Source organism: Pleurodeles waltl, chromosome 3_1 (genome assembly GCF_031143425.1).
Source record: "Pleurodeles waltl isolate 20211129_DDA chromosome 3_1, aPleWal1.hap1.20221129, whole genome shotgun sequence".
Lineage (NCBI taxonomy): Eukaryota > Metazoa > Chordata > Amphibia > Caudata > Salamandridae > Pleurodeles > Pleurodeles waltl.
Window position 1 is genome coordinate 1,210,422,542 of NC_090440.1, and position 15,297 is coordinate 1,210,437,838.

Below are 15,297 nucleotides of genomic sequence, written 5' to 3' on the forward strand. Positions count from 1 at the left end.
GCGATGTGGTTTCATTTCAGAATCAAAATTAGGAACACATCAGTATTTTTCACAAAAAAAGTCATACCATTGTAGCATCGTTGTGTGGCAGCTTGATTTTCTGTGCAGCAGTTAACAGCTGTGTCTTTAGGTTTCCCACTGAGAATCAGGTTAGTAGCGGACCCGGAGTCCGCAAGCCAATGGTTGTTAGATGAACTTATGGCTATCATGCCAAGTCTAGGAAACATGTGGGGACAATATTAATTGAAGGATTCATATAAAGCATTTTATTTCTGTAAATAGGATATATGCTAATAAAGCACTCGTATACTACTCAAATTAATTAATGGCTAAAAAAAAATACAGATATCAAAGTAAGAAGAAGAGTTATTTCTGCATTTCAGTGTTACATCATCCATGTAATGAAACCTGATTAATAATATTTAAAAGCGGGCATGTAAATAAATCAGAAGTTAAAACACCAGAGTGGTAAAAAAATAGGGTTAGAATCGAGGTGCTGTCAGCAGTAAACAAGAGGGAATGCATTTTATCACAACATTATTCCCTATCCACTGGTATATATTAGCAAAATAATGTGAGGTTTCTCGTTCTGGCACATTAGAACATGCACAGAAATGGAACAGGAGTGGAATTGTTCCATCTACAGTAACTCCATACCAAGGTGTGCTTGTTGGGTCCAGTTCTAACTGCACAATAAAGAGGCATGTGAAGCACTGCACCTCGAGTTCCTTCGCAACAAAAAACATAACGTGTGCTATTGAAGCATGGGTCAAATTCCATCCCAGCTGTAAAGTTTGCTTGACAGGTCCGGTTATTACATGGTCATGATACCTGGTCATTTCCTTTCATTCTGGTTCCACGTAACAAAATCGTTTTCCAAAAACTCTTTTGCTAAAATTACTTTCCCCAAAAATCTTATATAAAATCCTTTTTCTATGTAGGCTATTAACTTGTTTTGCCCCAAATATATTTTTATACATTTCGAGCGCTCTTATCACACATCTGTCTATCTATCTTTGAAAAAAGATAGGCTAATAGGACATTATAGTGGGCTGAAAATGTCGGTTAAAACATAGTTTTAAAAGAATTCCCTTGCTATAATTATGTTAAGAAACTATAACTTACATCCCTGCCATGCACAGGTTCTCATCAATTATGTAATTTCAGATGTTGCAGTGTCACAGTACATGCGATGAGTGACGTAATATGTGAGGTCATAATGCACGGTGAGGGCACAAGTTATATTTAGGCACAAGCTATAGTTACTTCAGATACCTATAGCTGGTAAATTTCTGTGGCTTTGTTCTTTTAAAATGGTATGTTTTAACAGGCATTTTTATCTAACTATAACGTCCCTTTAACCTTTGTTTTTTTCAGTGAAATTGTATTTTTTTTTAAACTGAAAGAAATATTTTATTAACACAGTGTGAGAAAGTAGCCACTTTCCAGCATGGTTACCCCCACTTTTGGCCTTTTGTGAGTGTGTGTCAGTGTGTTTTTACTGTGTCACTGTGATCCTGCTAGCCAGGACCCCAGTGCTCATAGATCAAAACCTATATGTCAGTGTGTTTTGCCTGTCTCACTGGGATCCTGCTAGCCAGGACACCAGTATTCATAATGGAGAAGTGTGGCACAATGGTTAGAGCAGCAGATGCTGCTGCAGAAATATGGCCCAGGACCAGGGTTCAATTCCTGCCTCAGTGGGTCTTGGGCTCAATTCCCTTGGACCAGGTAATTCTTGCCTCGGTGCCTAATCTAATTAATGGGTCCCACTCTGTAACTCTGGGCAATAGGTTGCTTAATCTCCACAACGGCCCTGACAGCGCTAGGATGCCTGGCTTCACTGTTGACCAGGAGTGGGTGCCTCACAGGGAAAAGCCAGGAGGGGGTTCCACAGTGGTATGCGTACAGCGCCTTGCGACCCTAACGGGTGAGTAGTGCACTATACAACTGAGAAGTTATGTTACTTATAGTTTGTGGCCTAATGTGTGTGTTGTCAGGAGTGCTTAACTGTGTCACTGAGGCTCCGCTAATCAGAATCTCAGTGCTTATGCTCTCTCTGCTTCCAAATTTAAAATTTGTCACTGTAGGCTAGTGACTTCATTTACCAATTTCAACTGGCACACTGGACCCCCCTTATAATTCCATAGTATATGGTACCTAGGTACAGAGGGCATTGGTGTTCCAGGAGATCCATATGGGCTGCAGCATTTCTTTTGCCACCCATAGTGAGCTCAGACAATTCTTACACAGGACTGCCACTGCAGCCTGAGTGACATATCTAGCAAAGGTGCCCCCACATAGTTCAGGGCAATTTCCCCAGACTTTGTGAGTGCGGGGACACCATTACACGCGTGCACTACATATAGGTCAATACCTATATGTAACTTCAAAATAGTAACTTCGAATATGGCCATGTAACATGTCGAAGATCATGGAATTGTCCCCCTATGCCAAATCTGGTATTGGGGTGCCAATCCCATGCATTCCCGTGGCTCCACTATGGACCCCAGGTCCTGCCAAACCAGCTCTCTGGGGTTTTCTCTGCAGCTACCACTGCTGCCACCCCACAGACAGGGTTCTGCCCTCCTGAGGTCTGGGCAGCCCAGTCCCAGGAAGCAGAACAAAGGATTTCCTCTGAGAGAGGGTGTTATACCCTCTCCCTTCAGAAATAGGTGTTAAGGTCTGGGGAGGAGTAGCCTCCCCCAGCCTCTAGAAATGCTTAGAAGGGCACAGATGGTGCCCTCCTTGCATAAGCCAGTCCACACCGGTTCAGGGAACCCCCAGTCCCTGCTCTGGCAAAAAACTGGACAAAGGAAAGGGGAGTGACCACTCCCCTGTCCTTCATCACCCCGGGGGGGGGGGGGGACAGAGCTCCTCCCGTCCCAGACCTCTGCCATCTTGAATCCAGAGGTGTGAGGGTGCAATGGAGGCCTATGAGTGGCCAGTGCCAGCAAGTGATGTCAGAGACCACTCCTGATAGGTGCTTACCTCACTAGGTGGCCAATCCTCCTCTGAGGGCTATTTAGGGTCTCTCATGTGCGATTTTCCTCAGATAACGACTTACAAGAATTCACCAGAGTTCCCCTCTGCACCTCTCTCTTTGACTTCTGCCAAGGATCGACCGCTGACTGCTCTAGTACGTCTGCAGAACTGCAACAAAGTAGCAAGAAGACTACCAGCAACATTGTAGCACCTAATCCTGCCGGCTTTCTCGAATGTTTCCTGGTGGTGCATGCTTTGAGGGCTGCCTCCTTCACCCTGCACTGGAAGCCACAAAGAAATCTCCTGTGGGTTAACGGAATCTTCCCCCTGCTCCAGAAAGCACCAAACTTTGGCATCACCAGTACTCTGGGACCACTCTCATCCTGACGAGCGTGGCCCCTGGAACACAGGTGGTGGACCCAAGTGACCCAGACTGTCCAGTGATCCAACTGTCCAAATTTGGAGGAGGTAAGTCCGTGCGTTCCCTCTCCAGACAGTAATCCTGTGCACTGCGTGAACTGTAGCTACAAGGGCTTTTGTGCACTTTTGCAAGGAATCCATTGTGCAGAGCCAAAGCCCAGGTATCCAGCACTCCGTCCTGCATTGCTCAACTCGCTGAGTTGACCACTGGCTTTGTGGGACCCTCTTTTGTAGTGTTGAGATGACGGCTGTTCTCAGTCTTCTTGAACCCTTGTTCAAGGACTTCTGTGGGTGCTGCCTTCTTGTGCATGGGCTCTCTGTGTTGATGAGGGCCCCCTCTGTCTCGTCTCCCAAATAGCGACATCCTGGTCCTTCCTGGGCCCGGGAGCACCCTTTTACTTCAATGGCGGCCTTTGCAGCTAGCAAGGCTTGTTTGTGGTTTTTCGACAAAGAAACAACTCTGCATCCTCCAGAACGCCATGGGACATCGTTTGCACAAAGGAGAAGTTCCTAGCACCTTTCGTTGTTGCAGAATGTTCAGCTTCTTCCATCCAGAGACAGCCATTTTGCACCTTCATCCGGGGTTTAGTGGGCTCCTGCCCCCCCGGACACTTTAGTGACTCTTGGACTTGGTCTCCTTCCTTTGCAGGTCCTCAGGTCCAGGAATCCGTCTTCAGTGCTTTGCAGTCTGTCGTGGTCTTTGCAGAATCCTCTATCACAAGTTTAGTGTGTTTCTAGGGAAGTAGTAGCAATTTACTCCTACTTTTCAGGGTCTTGGGTGGGGTATCTTGGACACCCTTAGTGTTTTCTTACACTCCCAGCGACCCTCTACACACTACACTAGCCTAGGGGTCCATTTGTGGTTTGCATTCCACTTTCTTAGTAGATGGTTTGTGTTGCCCCTAGGCCTATTGCATCCTATTGTATTCTACAGCGTTTGCACTACTGGCTGACTGTTTTACTTACCTGATTTTGGTTTGTGTATATATTTTGTGTATTTTATTTATCTCCTAAGGGAGTGTATCTTCTGAGATATTTTTGGCACATTGCCACTAAAATAAAGTACCTTTATTTTTAGTAACCCTGAGTATTGTGTTTCTTATGATATAGTACCTTTATGATATAAGTGGTATAGTAGGAGCTTTGCATGTCTCCTAGTTCAGCCTAAGCTGCTCTGCTATAGCTACCTCACAGATGGTGCCCTCCTTGCATACACCAGTCTGCACTGATTCAAGGACCCCTTCTCTCCTGCTCTGGCACGAAACTGGACAAAGGAAAGGGGAGTGACCACTCCCCTGTCCATCACCACCCCAGGGGTGGTGCCCAGAGCTCCTCCAGTGTGTCCCAGACTTCTGCCATCTTGCTTTGCAAGGTGTTGGGGCACTCTGATGGTGTCTGAGTGGCCAGTGCCAGAAGGTGATGTCATAGACCCCTCCTGGTAGGTTCTTAGCTGATAAGGTAGCCAATCCCCCTCTCAGGGCTATTTAGGGTCTCTCCTGTGGGTTCTCTTCAGATTCTGCTTGCAAGTTTCCTTCAGGAATCCTCTGCAACAACTTCATCTTCCTCTGACCTTGGATCAACCGCAGCCTGCTCCAAGAAATGTTGTAAGTACAACAAAGTATCCACCATAGATACTTTTCTTCAGCAGCCTCAGCTCCAAGTCAGCAACTGCAACATTTTCTATGGTGTGCATGCTCTGAGGACTCCCTGTCTTCATCCTGCACCCGAAGGACCGAAGAAATCTCCACGTGGAGTGACTGAGTCACTCCCCTACTCCAAGCAGGCACCTTCCAAGACGACGACCGGTACCCTTGGACTCCTCTCACAGTGACGAGCCTGCTTCTAAGGACACAGAGGGTGGACATCATGGACACAGACTGTCCTGAGGTCCTGCTGACACAATTTGGAGCAGGTAAGACCTTGCCTTACCCGGGAGCGACGGTACCTCTGTGTACTGCGTCTTCTTCGTCTTCTGAGGCCTCTGTGCACTATTTGCAAAATTCCTTTGTCCACAGGCTGGCTCAGGTCCCCAGCACTCCATCCAGTGACGCTCAACTTGCTGAGTTGTTCCCCAGCGGCGTGGGACCTTCTTTTGTTGTGCTGCAACAACCGCATTTTGCACCTCCTTTGTACCTGGATCCTGCGGCTCTTGGGGGTGCTGGCTGGCATCCTGAGGGCTCTATAAAGTGCTGTGAGTCCCCTCTTTCTCCTCACACAGAGTTGAGGCCCGCAGGTCCCTCCTGGGTCCACCCAGCGCCATTTTGAAGCAAAACGCAGTTTTGTCGTAGCCAAGGCTTGTTGGCAACTTCCAACATGAAATCACATCTGCAACAATCTTCACGTCGTGGGACTTCTTTTGCATCCTTCAGAAACCCATAAACATCTTCCTATGGTGCATTCCTGCAGTCTTCGGCTAACCAGGGACTCTTCTTTTGCACTCTCTTCTGGGTTGGCAGGGCCTCCTGTCCTTTCTGGAACTTCTTTTGACTTCTGGACTTGGTCCCCTTCCTTCTCAGGTCGTCAAGTCCAGGAATCCAGCAGTTCTTCTTTGCAGACTGTAGGAATGTAGCCTCTTTCTAGCCTTGTTACCCCCACTTTTGGCCTGTTTGTGAGTATATGGCAGGGTGTTTTTACTCTCTCACAGGGATCCTGCTAGCCAGGGCCCATTGCTCATAGTGAAAACCCTATGTTGTCAGTGTGTTTGATATGTATCGCTGGGATACTGCTAGCCAGGACCCCAGTGCTCATAAGTTTGTGGACTATATGTGATCCCTGTGTGGTGCCTAACTGTATCACTGAGGCTCTGCTAACCAGAACCTCAGTGTTTATGCTCTCTCTTTGCCTTAAAATTGTCACTGCAGGCTAGTGACTAATTTTACCAATTCTCATTGGCACACTGGAACACCCTTATAATTCCCTTGTATATGGTACCTAGGTACCCAGGGTATTGGGGTTCCAGGAGATCCCTATGGGCTGCAGCATTTCTTTTGCCACCCATACGGAGCTCAGACAGTTGTTACACAGGACTGCCACTGCAGCCTGAGTGAAATAACGTCCACGTTATTTCACAGCCATTTTTCACTGCACATAAGTAACTTATAAGTCACCTATATGTCTAACCCTCACTTGGTGAAGGTTAGGTGCCAAGTTACTTCGTGTGTGGGCACCCTGGCACTAGCCAAGGTGCCCCCACATCGTTCAGGGCAAAGTCCCCTGACTTTGTGAGTGCGGGGACACCATTACACATGTGCAATACATATAGGTCAATACCTATATGTAGCATCAACATGGTAACGCCGAACATGGCCATGTAACATGTCCAGGATCATGGAATTGTCACCCCAATACCATTCTGGTATTGGGGGGAAAACTCCATGCATCCCCGGGTCTCTAGCACAGAACCCGGGTACTGCCAAACTGCCTTTACGGGGTCTCCACTGCAGCTGCTGGTGCTGCTGCCAACCCCTCAGACAGGTTTCTGTCCCCCTGGAGCCTGGGCAGCCTGGTCCCAGGAAGGCAAAACAAAGGATTTCATCTGAGAGAGGGTGTTACACCCTCTCCCTTTGGAAATAGATGTGAAGGGCTGGGGAGGAGTAGCCTCCCCCAGCCTCTGGAAATGCTTTGATGGGCACAGATGGAGGCCATCTCTGCGTAGGCAGTCTACACTGGTTCAGGGACTCCCCAGCCCTGCTCTGGCACGAAACTGGACAAAGGAAAGGGGATTGACCACTCCCCTGACCAGCACCTCCCTGGGGAGGTGCCCAGAGCTCCTCCAGTGTGTCCCAGACCTCTGCCATCCTGGATTCAGAGGTGTTGGGGCACAATGGACAGCTCTGAGTGGCCAGTGCCAGCAGGTGATGTCAGAGACCCCCTCTGATAGGTGCTTACCTTTCTCAGTAGCCAATTCACCTTTTGGGGCTATTTAGGGTCTCTCCTCTAGGCTATTCCTCAGATAACGAATGCAAGAGCTCACCAGAGTTCCTCTGCACTTCCCTCTTCGACTTCTGCCAAGGATCGACCGATGACTGCTCCAGGATGCCCGCAACACCACAACAAAGTAGCAAGACGACTACCAGCAACATTGTAGCGCCTCATCCTGCCGGCTTTCTCGACTGTTTCCTGGTGGTGCATGCTCTGAGGGCTGCCTGCCTTCATCCTGCACTGAAGCCAAGAAGAAATCTCCCGTGGGTCGACGGAATCTTCCCCCTGTCAACACAGGCACCAAACTTTTGCATCACCAGTCCTCTGGGTCCCCTCTTATCCTGACGAGTTTGGTCCCTGGAACACAGGAGCTGGGTCCAAGTGTCTCCCACAGTCCAGTGGCCCTTCTGACCAAATTTGCTGGAGGTAAGTCCTTGCCTCCCCACGTGATTTGCAGCTGCTCCGGCTTCGGTGCACTTTTCCAGGACTTCCTTTGTGCACAGCCTAGCCAGGGTCCCCAGCACTCCATCCTGCATTGCCCAACTCGCTGAGTTGGACTCTGACGTCGTGGGACCCTCCTTTGTGACTCTGAGCCAGCTCCGGTTCACAGATCTTCAAAGTGCCTGCTCCGGTACTTCTGCGGGTGCTGCCTGCTTCTGCCAGTGCTCTCTGAGTTGCTGAGCGCCCCCTCTGTCTCCTCCTCCAAGGGGTGACATCCTGGTCCTTCCTGGTCCCCAGCAGCACCCAAAATCCTCAAGCGCGACTCTTGCAGCTAGCAAGGCTTGCTTGCGGTGTTTCTGCAACCTACAGCACGCCGTGGGTGTAGGAGGCTGGCCTGGCTTGTAGTGGGTACCAAGGGGTACTTACACTCTGTACCAGGTCCAGTTATCCCTTATTAGTGTAGAAGAGGTGTTTCTAGCAGCTTAGGCTGATAGAAGGTAGCTATAGCAGAGCAGCTTAGGCTGAACTAGGAGACATGCAAAGCTCCTACTATACCACTGGTGTCATATGCACAATATCATAAGAAAACCCAATACACAGATATACTAAAAATAAAGGTACTTTATTTTTATGACAATATGCCAAAAGTATCTCAGTGAGTACCCTCACTATGAGGATGCCAAATATACACAAGATATATGTACACAATACCAAAAAAATGCAGTAATAGCAAAAGGAAGTAATGCAAGCAATGTAAAGTTACAGTAGATTGCAATAGGAGCACATAGATATAGGGGCAACACAAACCATATACTCCAAAAGTGGAATGCGAACCACGAATGGACCCCAAACCTATGCAAGCTTGTGGAGGGTCGCTGGGACTGTAAGAAAACTGTGAGGGTTAGAAAAATAACCCACCCCAAGACCCTGAAAGGTAGGTGTAAAGTGCACCTACAACCCCCGAGAGCACAGAAGTCATGATAGGGGGATTCTGCAAGGAAGACCAACAACAGCAAAGCAACAACAGTGGATTTCCAGACCTGAGTACCTGTAAGACAAGGGGATGTCCAGGAAATGCTAGCTGAGGGTGTCAGGAAGCTGCCACCAGATGGAAGAAGCTTTGTGTTCTGCAAGAACGAAGAGGACTAGGAACTTCCCCTTTGGAGGATGGATGTCCCACGTCGTGAAGAAGCTTGCAGAGGTGTTCCCACACAGAAAGACCGCAAACAAGCCTTGCTAGCTGCAAGGGTCACGGTTAGGGTTTTTGGATGCTGCTGTGGCCCAGGGGGACCAGGATGTCGCCACTTGGATGAGGAGACAGAGGGAGCGCCCAGCAAGTCAGGGAGCCCTCACAGAAGTAGGCAGCACCAGCAGAAGTACCAGAACAGGAACTTAGAAGAGGAGTAAACCGGAGTCCACCCAAAGTCACAAAAGGGAGTCCCATGACGCCGGAGGACAACTCAGAAGGTTGTGCACTGCAGGTTAGAGTGTCGAGGACCCAGGCTTGGCTGTGCACGAAGGAAATCCTGGAAGAGTGCACAGGAGCTGGAGCAGCTGCAAATCACACGGTACCCAGCAATGCAGTCTAGCGTGGGGAGGCAAGGACTTACCTCCACCAAACTTGGACTGAAGAGTCACTGGACTGTGGGAGTCACTTGGACAGAGTTGCTGAGTTCCAGGGACCACGCTCGTTGTGTTGAGAGGGGATCCAGAGGACCTGTGATGCAGTCTTTTGTTGCCTGCGGTTGCAGGGGGAAGATTCCGTCGACCCACAGGAGATTTCTTCAGAGCTCCTGGTGCAAGAAGGAGGCAGGCTACCCCCAGAGCATGCACCACCAGGAAACAGGCGAGAAAGCCAGCAGGATGAAGCGATACAAGGTTGCAGTAGTCGTCTTTGCTACTTTGTTGCGGTTTTGCAGGCGTCCTGAGCAGTCAGCAGTCGATCCTTTGGCAGAAGGTGAAGAGGGAGATGCAGAGGAACTCTGATGAGCTCTTGCATTCGGTATCTGAAGAATTCCCCAAAGCAGAGACCCTAAATAGCCAGAAAAGGAGGTTTGGCTACATAGGAAGGAGGATAGGCTAGTAAGAAAGGTAAGAGCCTATCAGAAGGGGTCTCTGACGTCACCTGATGGCAGTGGCCACTCAGAGCAGTCCTGTGTGACAGCCACACCTCTGTTTCCAAGATGGCAGAGGCCTGGAGCACACTGGAGGAGCTCTGGGCACCTCCCCTGGGAGGTGCAGGTCAGGGGAGTGGTCACTCCCCTTTCCTTGTCCAGTTTCGCGCCAGAGCAGGGCTGGGGGATCCCTGAACCGGTTAAGAGTGGCTTATGCAGAGATGGACACCATCTATGCCCATCAAAGCATTTCCAGAGGCTGGGGGAGGCTACTCCTCCCCACCCCTGACACCTTTTTCCAAAGGGAGAGGGTGTAACACCCTCTCTCTGAGGAAGTCCTTTGTTCTGCCTTCCTGGGCCAGGCCTGGCTGGGCCCCAGGAGGGCAGAAACCTGTCTGAGGGGTTGGCAGCAGCAGCAGCTGCAGTGAAACCCCGGGAAAGGTAGTTTGGCAGTACCCGGGTCTGTGCTAGAGACTCTGGGATCATGGAATTGTCTCCCCAATGCCAGAATGGCATTGGGGTGACAATTCCATGATCTTAGACATGTTACATGGCCATGTTCGGAGTTACCATTGTGCTGCTATACATAGGTAGTGACCTATGTATAGTGCACACGTGAAATGGTGTCCCAGCACTCACAAAGCCCAGGGAATTTGCCCTGAACAATGTGGGGGCACCTTGGCTAGTTCCAGGGTGCCCACTCACTAAGTAACTTTGCACCCAACCTTCACCAGGTGAAGGTTAGACATATCGGTGACTTATAAGTTGCTTAAGTGCAGTGGTAAATGGCTGTGAAATAACGTGGATGTTATTTCACTCAGGCTGCACTGGCAGGCCTGTATATGAATTGTCAGATCTCCCTATGGGTGGCAAAAGAAATGCTGCAGCCCATAGGGATCTCCTGGAACCCCAATACCCTGGGTACCTCAGTACCATATACTAGGGAATTATAGGGGTGTTCCAGTATGCCAATGTGAATTGGTGAAATTGGTCACTAGCCTGTTAGTGACAATTTGGAAAGCAGAGAGATCATAACCACTGAGGTTCTGGTTAGCAGAGCCTCAGTGAGACAGTTAGTCATCACACAGGGAACACATACAGGGCACACTTATGAGCACTGGGGCCCTGGCTGGCAGGGTCCCAGTGACACATGCACTAAAACAACATATATACAGTGAAATATGGGGGTAACATGCCAGGCAAGATGGTACTTTCCTACAGTGGGACATCTTCCATCCGAAGGAGAAGTTTCTTGCCCTTTTTGTTGTTGCAGAATCTTCGGCTTCTTCCACTTTAGGCAGCCCTTTTGCACCTTCATCTGGGGTTTTGTGAGCTCCTGCCCCCCCGGACACTTTCGTGACTCTTGGACTTGGTCCCCTTCCTTTACAGGTCCTCAGGTCCAGGAATCCGTCTTCAGTGTTTTGCTGGTGCTTGTGGTTCTTGCAGAATCCCCTATTACAACTATTCTGTCTTTCTGGTGTAGTAGGTAACTTTACTCCTACTTTTCAGGGTCTTGGGGTGGGGGTATTTTGGACACCCTTACTGTTTTCTCACAGTCCCAGCGACCCTCTAAAATCTCCAATATGCCTGGGGTCCATTCGTGATTCGCATTCCACTTTTGGAGTATATGGTTTGTGTTGTCCCTAGATCTATGTCTACCTATTGCATTGTATTGTGATTCTACATTGTTTGCACTACTTTTCTTACTGTTTCTTAACTGTTTTGGGTTTGTGTACATATAATTTGTGTATATTACTTACCTCCTAAGTGAGGGTATCCTCTGAGATACTTTTGGCATATTGTCACTAAAATAAAGTACCTTTATTTTTAGTAACTCTGAGTATTGTGTTTTCTTATGATATTGTGCTATATGATATAAGTGGTATAGTAGGAGCTTTGCATGTCTCCTAGTTCAGTCTAAGCTGCTTTGCCATAGCTACCTCTATCAGCCTAAGCTGCTAGAAATACCTCTAATCTACTAATAAGGGATAACTGGACCTGGCACAAGGTGTAAGTACCACAAGGTACCCACTATAAGCAAGGCCATCCTCCTACAGGGGCCAAGAAAAAGGAGGAGTTCTAAAGCACGTTTCACATTATGTTTTCCATAAAAACTTTAGACACAACTACAGCCCAAACCACTGTACGGATTTACACCAAATTTGTCAGAAAGCTAGATCTTGGTCCAGAAAGAGTGGTGTATGTGATTTGGTGTAAATACTTTCATTAGTTTTTGAGCAATTAATGCTCAAAATATTTGTACATCTACGGACGGGGAGCCTATGAGGATCCTGTGGATTCAAGAGAGCAAAGCTGAGCTCTAACTGGCTGCCACCACACCAACCAGGAAGTGGCTGCAACCATTTTAGGATTGGGAATTCAGTCCAGAATCCTAAGAAAAAAGGTTTAATAATGATAGACGGGGCAGGGTAGGAATAATCTGACTCTCTAGGCCTGCTGGCAGGGTCAGCACAAAAAAAGCTTTAAAAAAAAATGTTGCTGTGATTTTTCAGATCTGCAAATCCATAGCTAAATTGAGAAAAAATGGGGGCTGTCACAAGCCTTTTGAATCCCACCCCATCCCCACCCCCGGGTGGAAAAGGGGGACAGTAAATTTATATTTTGGAGAGAGGGTCCATGGCCCCCATCCCCAAGCCTCGGATAGTCCCCTGAGAGCCCATCCCTTGGGCTGCAATAAAATAAAGAGGGAGGGAACACACAGCTCCTCCTTAAGTCCAATTGGACCCCAGGGACCCCATCGCCTGGGGGCCGAAGTGTTCAGTAAAAGGTTAAGGGGTCCACATGGCCCAACTCCCGGAGCCTACAAAGGCCCCAGGGACCCATCCCCTGGAGGTAAGTAAATAAATGAAAGGAGAAGAGCTAGCTGCCCCCCTCCTGGACCCTAACTAGGCCAGAAAATCCCAACCCTCTTGGACCAATATGTAACTAAAGCGGCAGCACAGCCCTCTTCCCCCAGCTTTAATAAGGCCCTCTGAACTCCATCCCCAGGGCCATGATAGTGATTAAAAAGGGAGGGGTCTGTGCGGCTGCCCTCTCTGATTTTTTAAAGACCCGGGACTCTATACCCTTGGTACGTGTTCTTGTTAGGTAACCCAGATGGGCACCAGGGGACCGCCCTCTAATTTAGAGGGGCCCTGGGGGATTGGGTCCCTTGGGCAACAATAGGACAAGGGACAGGGGCCACAAACCCCTCCATTAATGGAATTTGATCCCAGGTCTTGGGTTTCTCAGGGTCGATTAACCCATTCGCTGCCATACCTTTTCCCCCTCCTGTGCAGGGCCTTTTTTTGGCTATTTGGGGCAGTTCGCGCTTAGGCCCTCATAACGTTTTGTTCACATAAGCTACCCATGCCAAATTTGCGGCCTTTTTTCCCAACATCCTAGGGATTCTAGAGGTACCCAGACTTTGTGGGTTCCCCTGAAGGAGAACAAGAAATTAGCCAAAATACAGTGAAAAGTTTGTTTTTTTCAAAAAATTGGAAAAAAGGGCTGCAGAAGGCAGCTTGTGGTTTTTTTCCCCTGAAAATGGCACCAACAAAGGGTTTGTGGTGGCAAGATCACCATCTTCCCAGCTTTCAGGAACAGGCAGACTTGAATTGGAAAACCCAATTTTTCAATACAATTTTGACATTTTACTGGTACATACCCCATTTTTACTATTTTTTGTGCTTTCAGCCTCCCTCCAGTTAGTGACCAAAATGGCTGAGAAAACAATGCTGGATCCCAGAAAGCTAAACATTTCTGAAAAGTAGACAAAATTCTGAAAATCAGCAAGGGGTCATTTGTGTAGATCCTACAAGTGCTTCCTACAGAAAATAACAGCTGAAATAAAAAAATATTGAAATTGAGGTGAAAAAAACAGCAATTTTTCTCCACGTTTTACTCTGTAACTTTTTCCTGCTATGTCGGATTTTTGAAAGCTATATACTGTTACGTCAGCTGGACTCTTCTGGTTGCGGGGATATATAGGCCTTGTAGGTTCATCAAGAACTCTAGGTACCCAGAGCCAATAAATGAGCTGCACCTTGCAATGTTTTTTTTTCTATACCGGGCATACAGCAATTCATTTGCTGAACTATAAAAAGTGAAAAACAGGCATCAAGAAAACCTTTGTATTTCCAAAATGGCCACAAGATAAGGTGTTGAGAAGCAGTGGTTATTTGCACATCTCTGAATTCCGGGGTGCCCATACTATCATGTGAATTACAGGGCATTTCTCAAGTAGACGCCTTTTTTACACACTGCCTTACATTTGGAAGGAAAAAATGTAGCGAAAGACAAGGGGCAATAACACTTGTTTTGCTATTCTGTGTTCCCCCAAGTCTCCCGATAAAAATGGTACCTCACTTGTGTGGGTAGGCCTAGCGCCCACGAAAGGAAATGGCCCAAAACATAACGTGGACACATCACATTTTTTCCAAACATTTTTTTATAAAGTGCCTACCTGTGGATTTTGGGCTCTAGCTCAGCCAGCACCTGGGGAAACCTAGCAAACCAGCGCATTTTTAAAACCTAGACACCTAGGGGAAACCAAGATGGGGTGACTTGTGGGGCTCTGACCAGGTTCTGTTACGCAGAATCCTTTGCAAACCTCAAAATATGACCCAAAAAACACTTTTTCCTCTCATTTCGGTGACAGAAAGTTCTGGAATCTGAGAGGATCCACAAATTTCCTCCCACCCAGCGTTCCCTCAAGTCTCCCAATAAAAATGGTACCTCACTTGTGTGGGTAGGCCTAGCGCCCACTAAAGGAAATGGCCCAAAACACAACGTGGACACATCACATTTTTTCACAGAAAACAGAGGTGTTTTTTGCAAAGTGCCTACTTGTGGATTTTGGCCTCTAGCTCAGCCGGCCTCAGGGGGGGGCAGAAATGGGCTAAAATAAATTTGTCTCCCCCCCCCCCCGGGGAGTGACCCTTGCCTATGGGGTCGCAACCCTTGTGTGACAGCGCAAAAAAAAAGATCCCTGGTGCCTAGTGGTTTCTGCCCCCCTTCGGGGCAGATCGGCCTAATTAAAATAGGCTGATCTGCCCCCAAGGGGGGCACAAATGGCCTAAATATAATTTGCCCCCTATGGGAGCGACCCTTGCCTAAGGGGTCGCTCCCCACCTCTAAAATAAAAAAGAAAACAAAAACAAAAAAAAACAAAAAAAATATCCCTGGTGCCTAGAGGTTTCTGCCCCCTTTCCTTCCCTTTGAAGCCTCTCTGGGCCTCCCCCACGTGATTGGAAGAGAAATGCTTTGCATTTCTCTTCCGATCGCGCTGGAAGCTCAGCTTCCAGCTCAGCTTCCAGCTCGATGGGAGGAGGCCCTGTGACAATCAGCGCGCGATCGCGCGCTGACGTCACAGGGGTGGAAGGGGAAGGGCTTCCCCTTCCATCCCTGCCTTGGG

General features: G+C 48.3%; 1 protein-coding gene across 1 annotated transcript in view; it reads right to left on the reverse strand.

The window, feature by feature from the left end:
* Positions 1–15,297, reverse strand: part of ROBO3 (roundabout guidance receptor 3) — a 639,417-nt gene that overhangs the window by 16,687 nt on the left and 607,433 nt on the right. Inside the window, exon 20 of the mRNA XM_069221505.1 lies at positions 68–216. Coding sequence (XP_069077606.1) covers positions 68–216 — 149 coding nt within the window. The remainder of the gene's footprint in view (positions 1–67; positions 217–15,297) is intronic.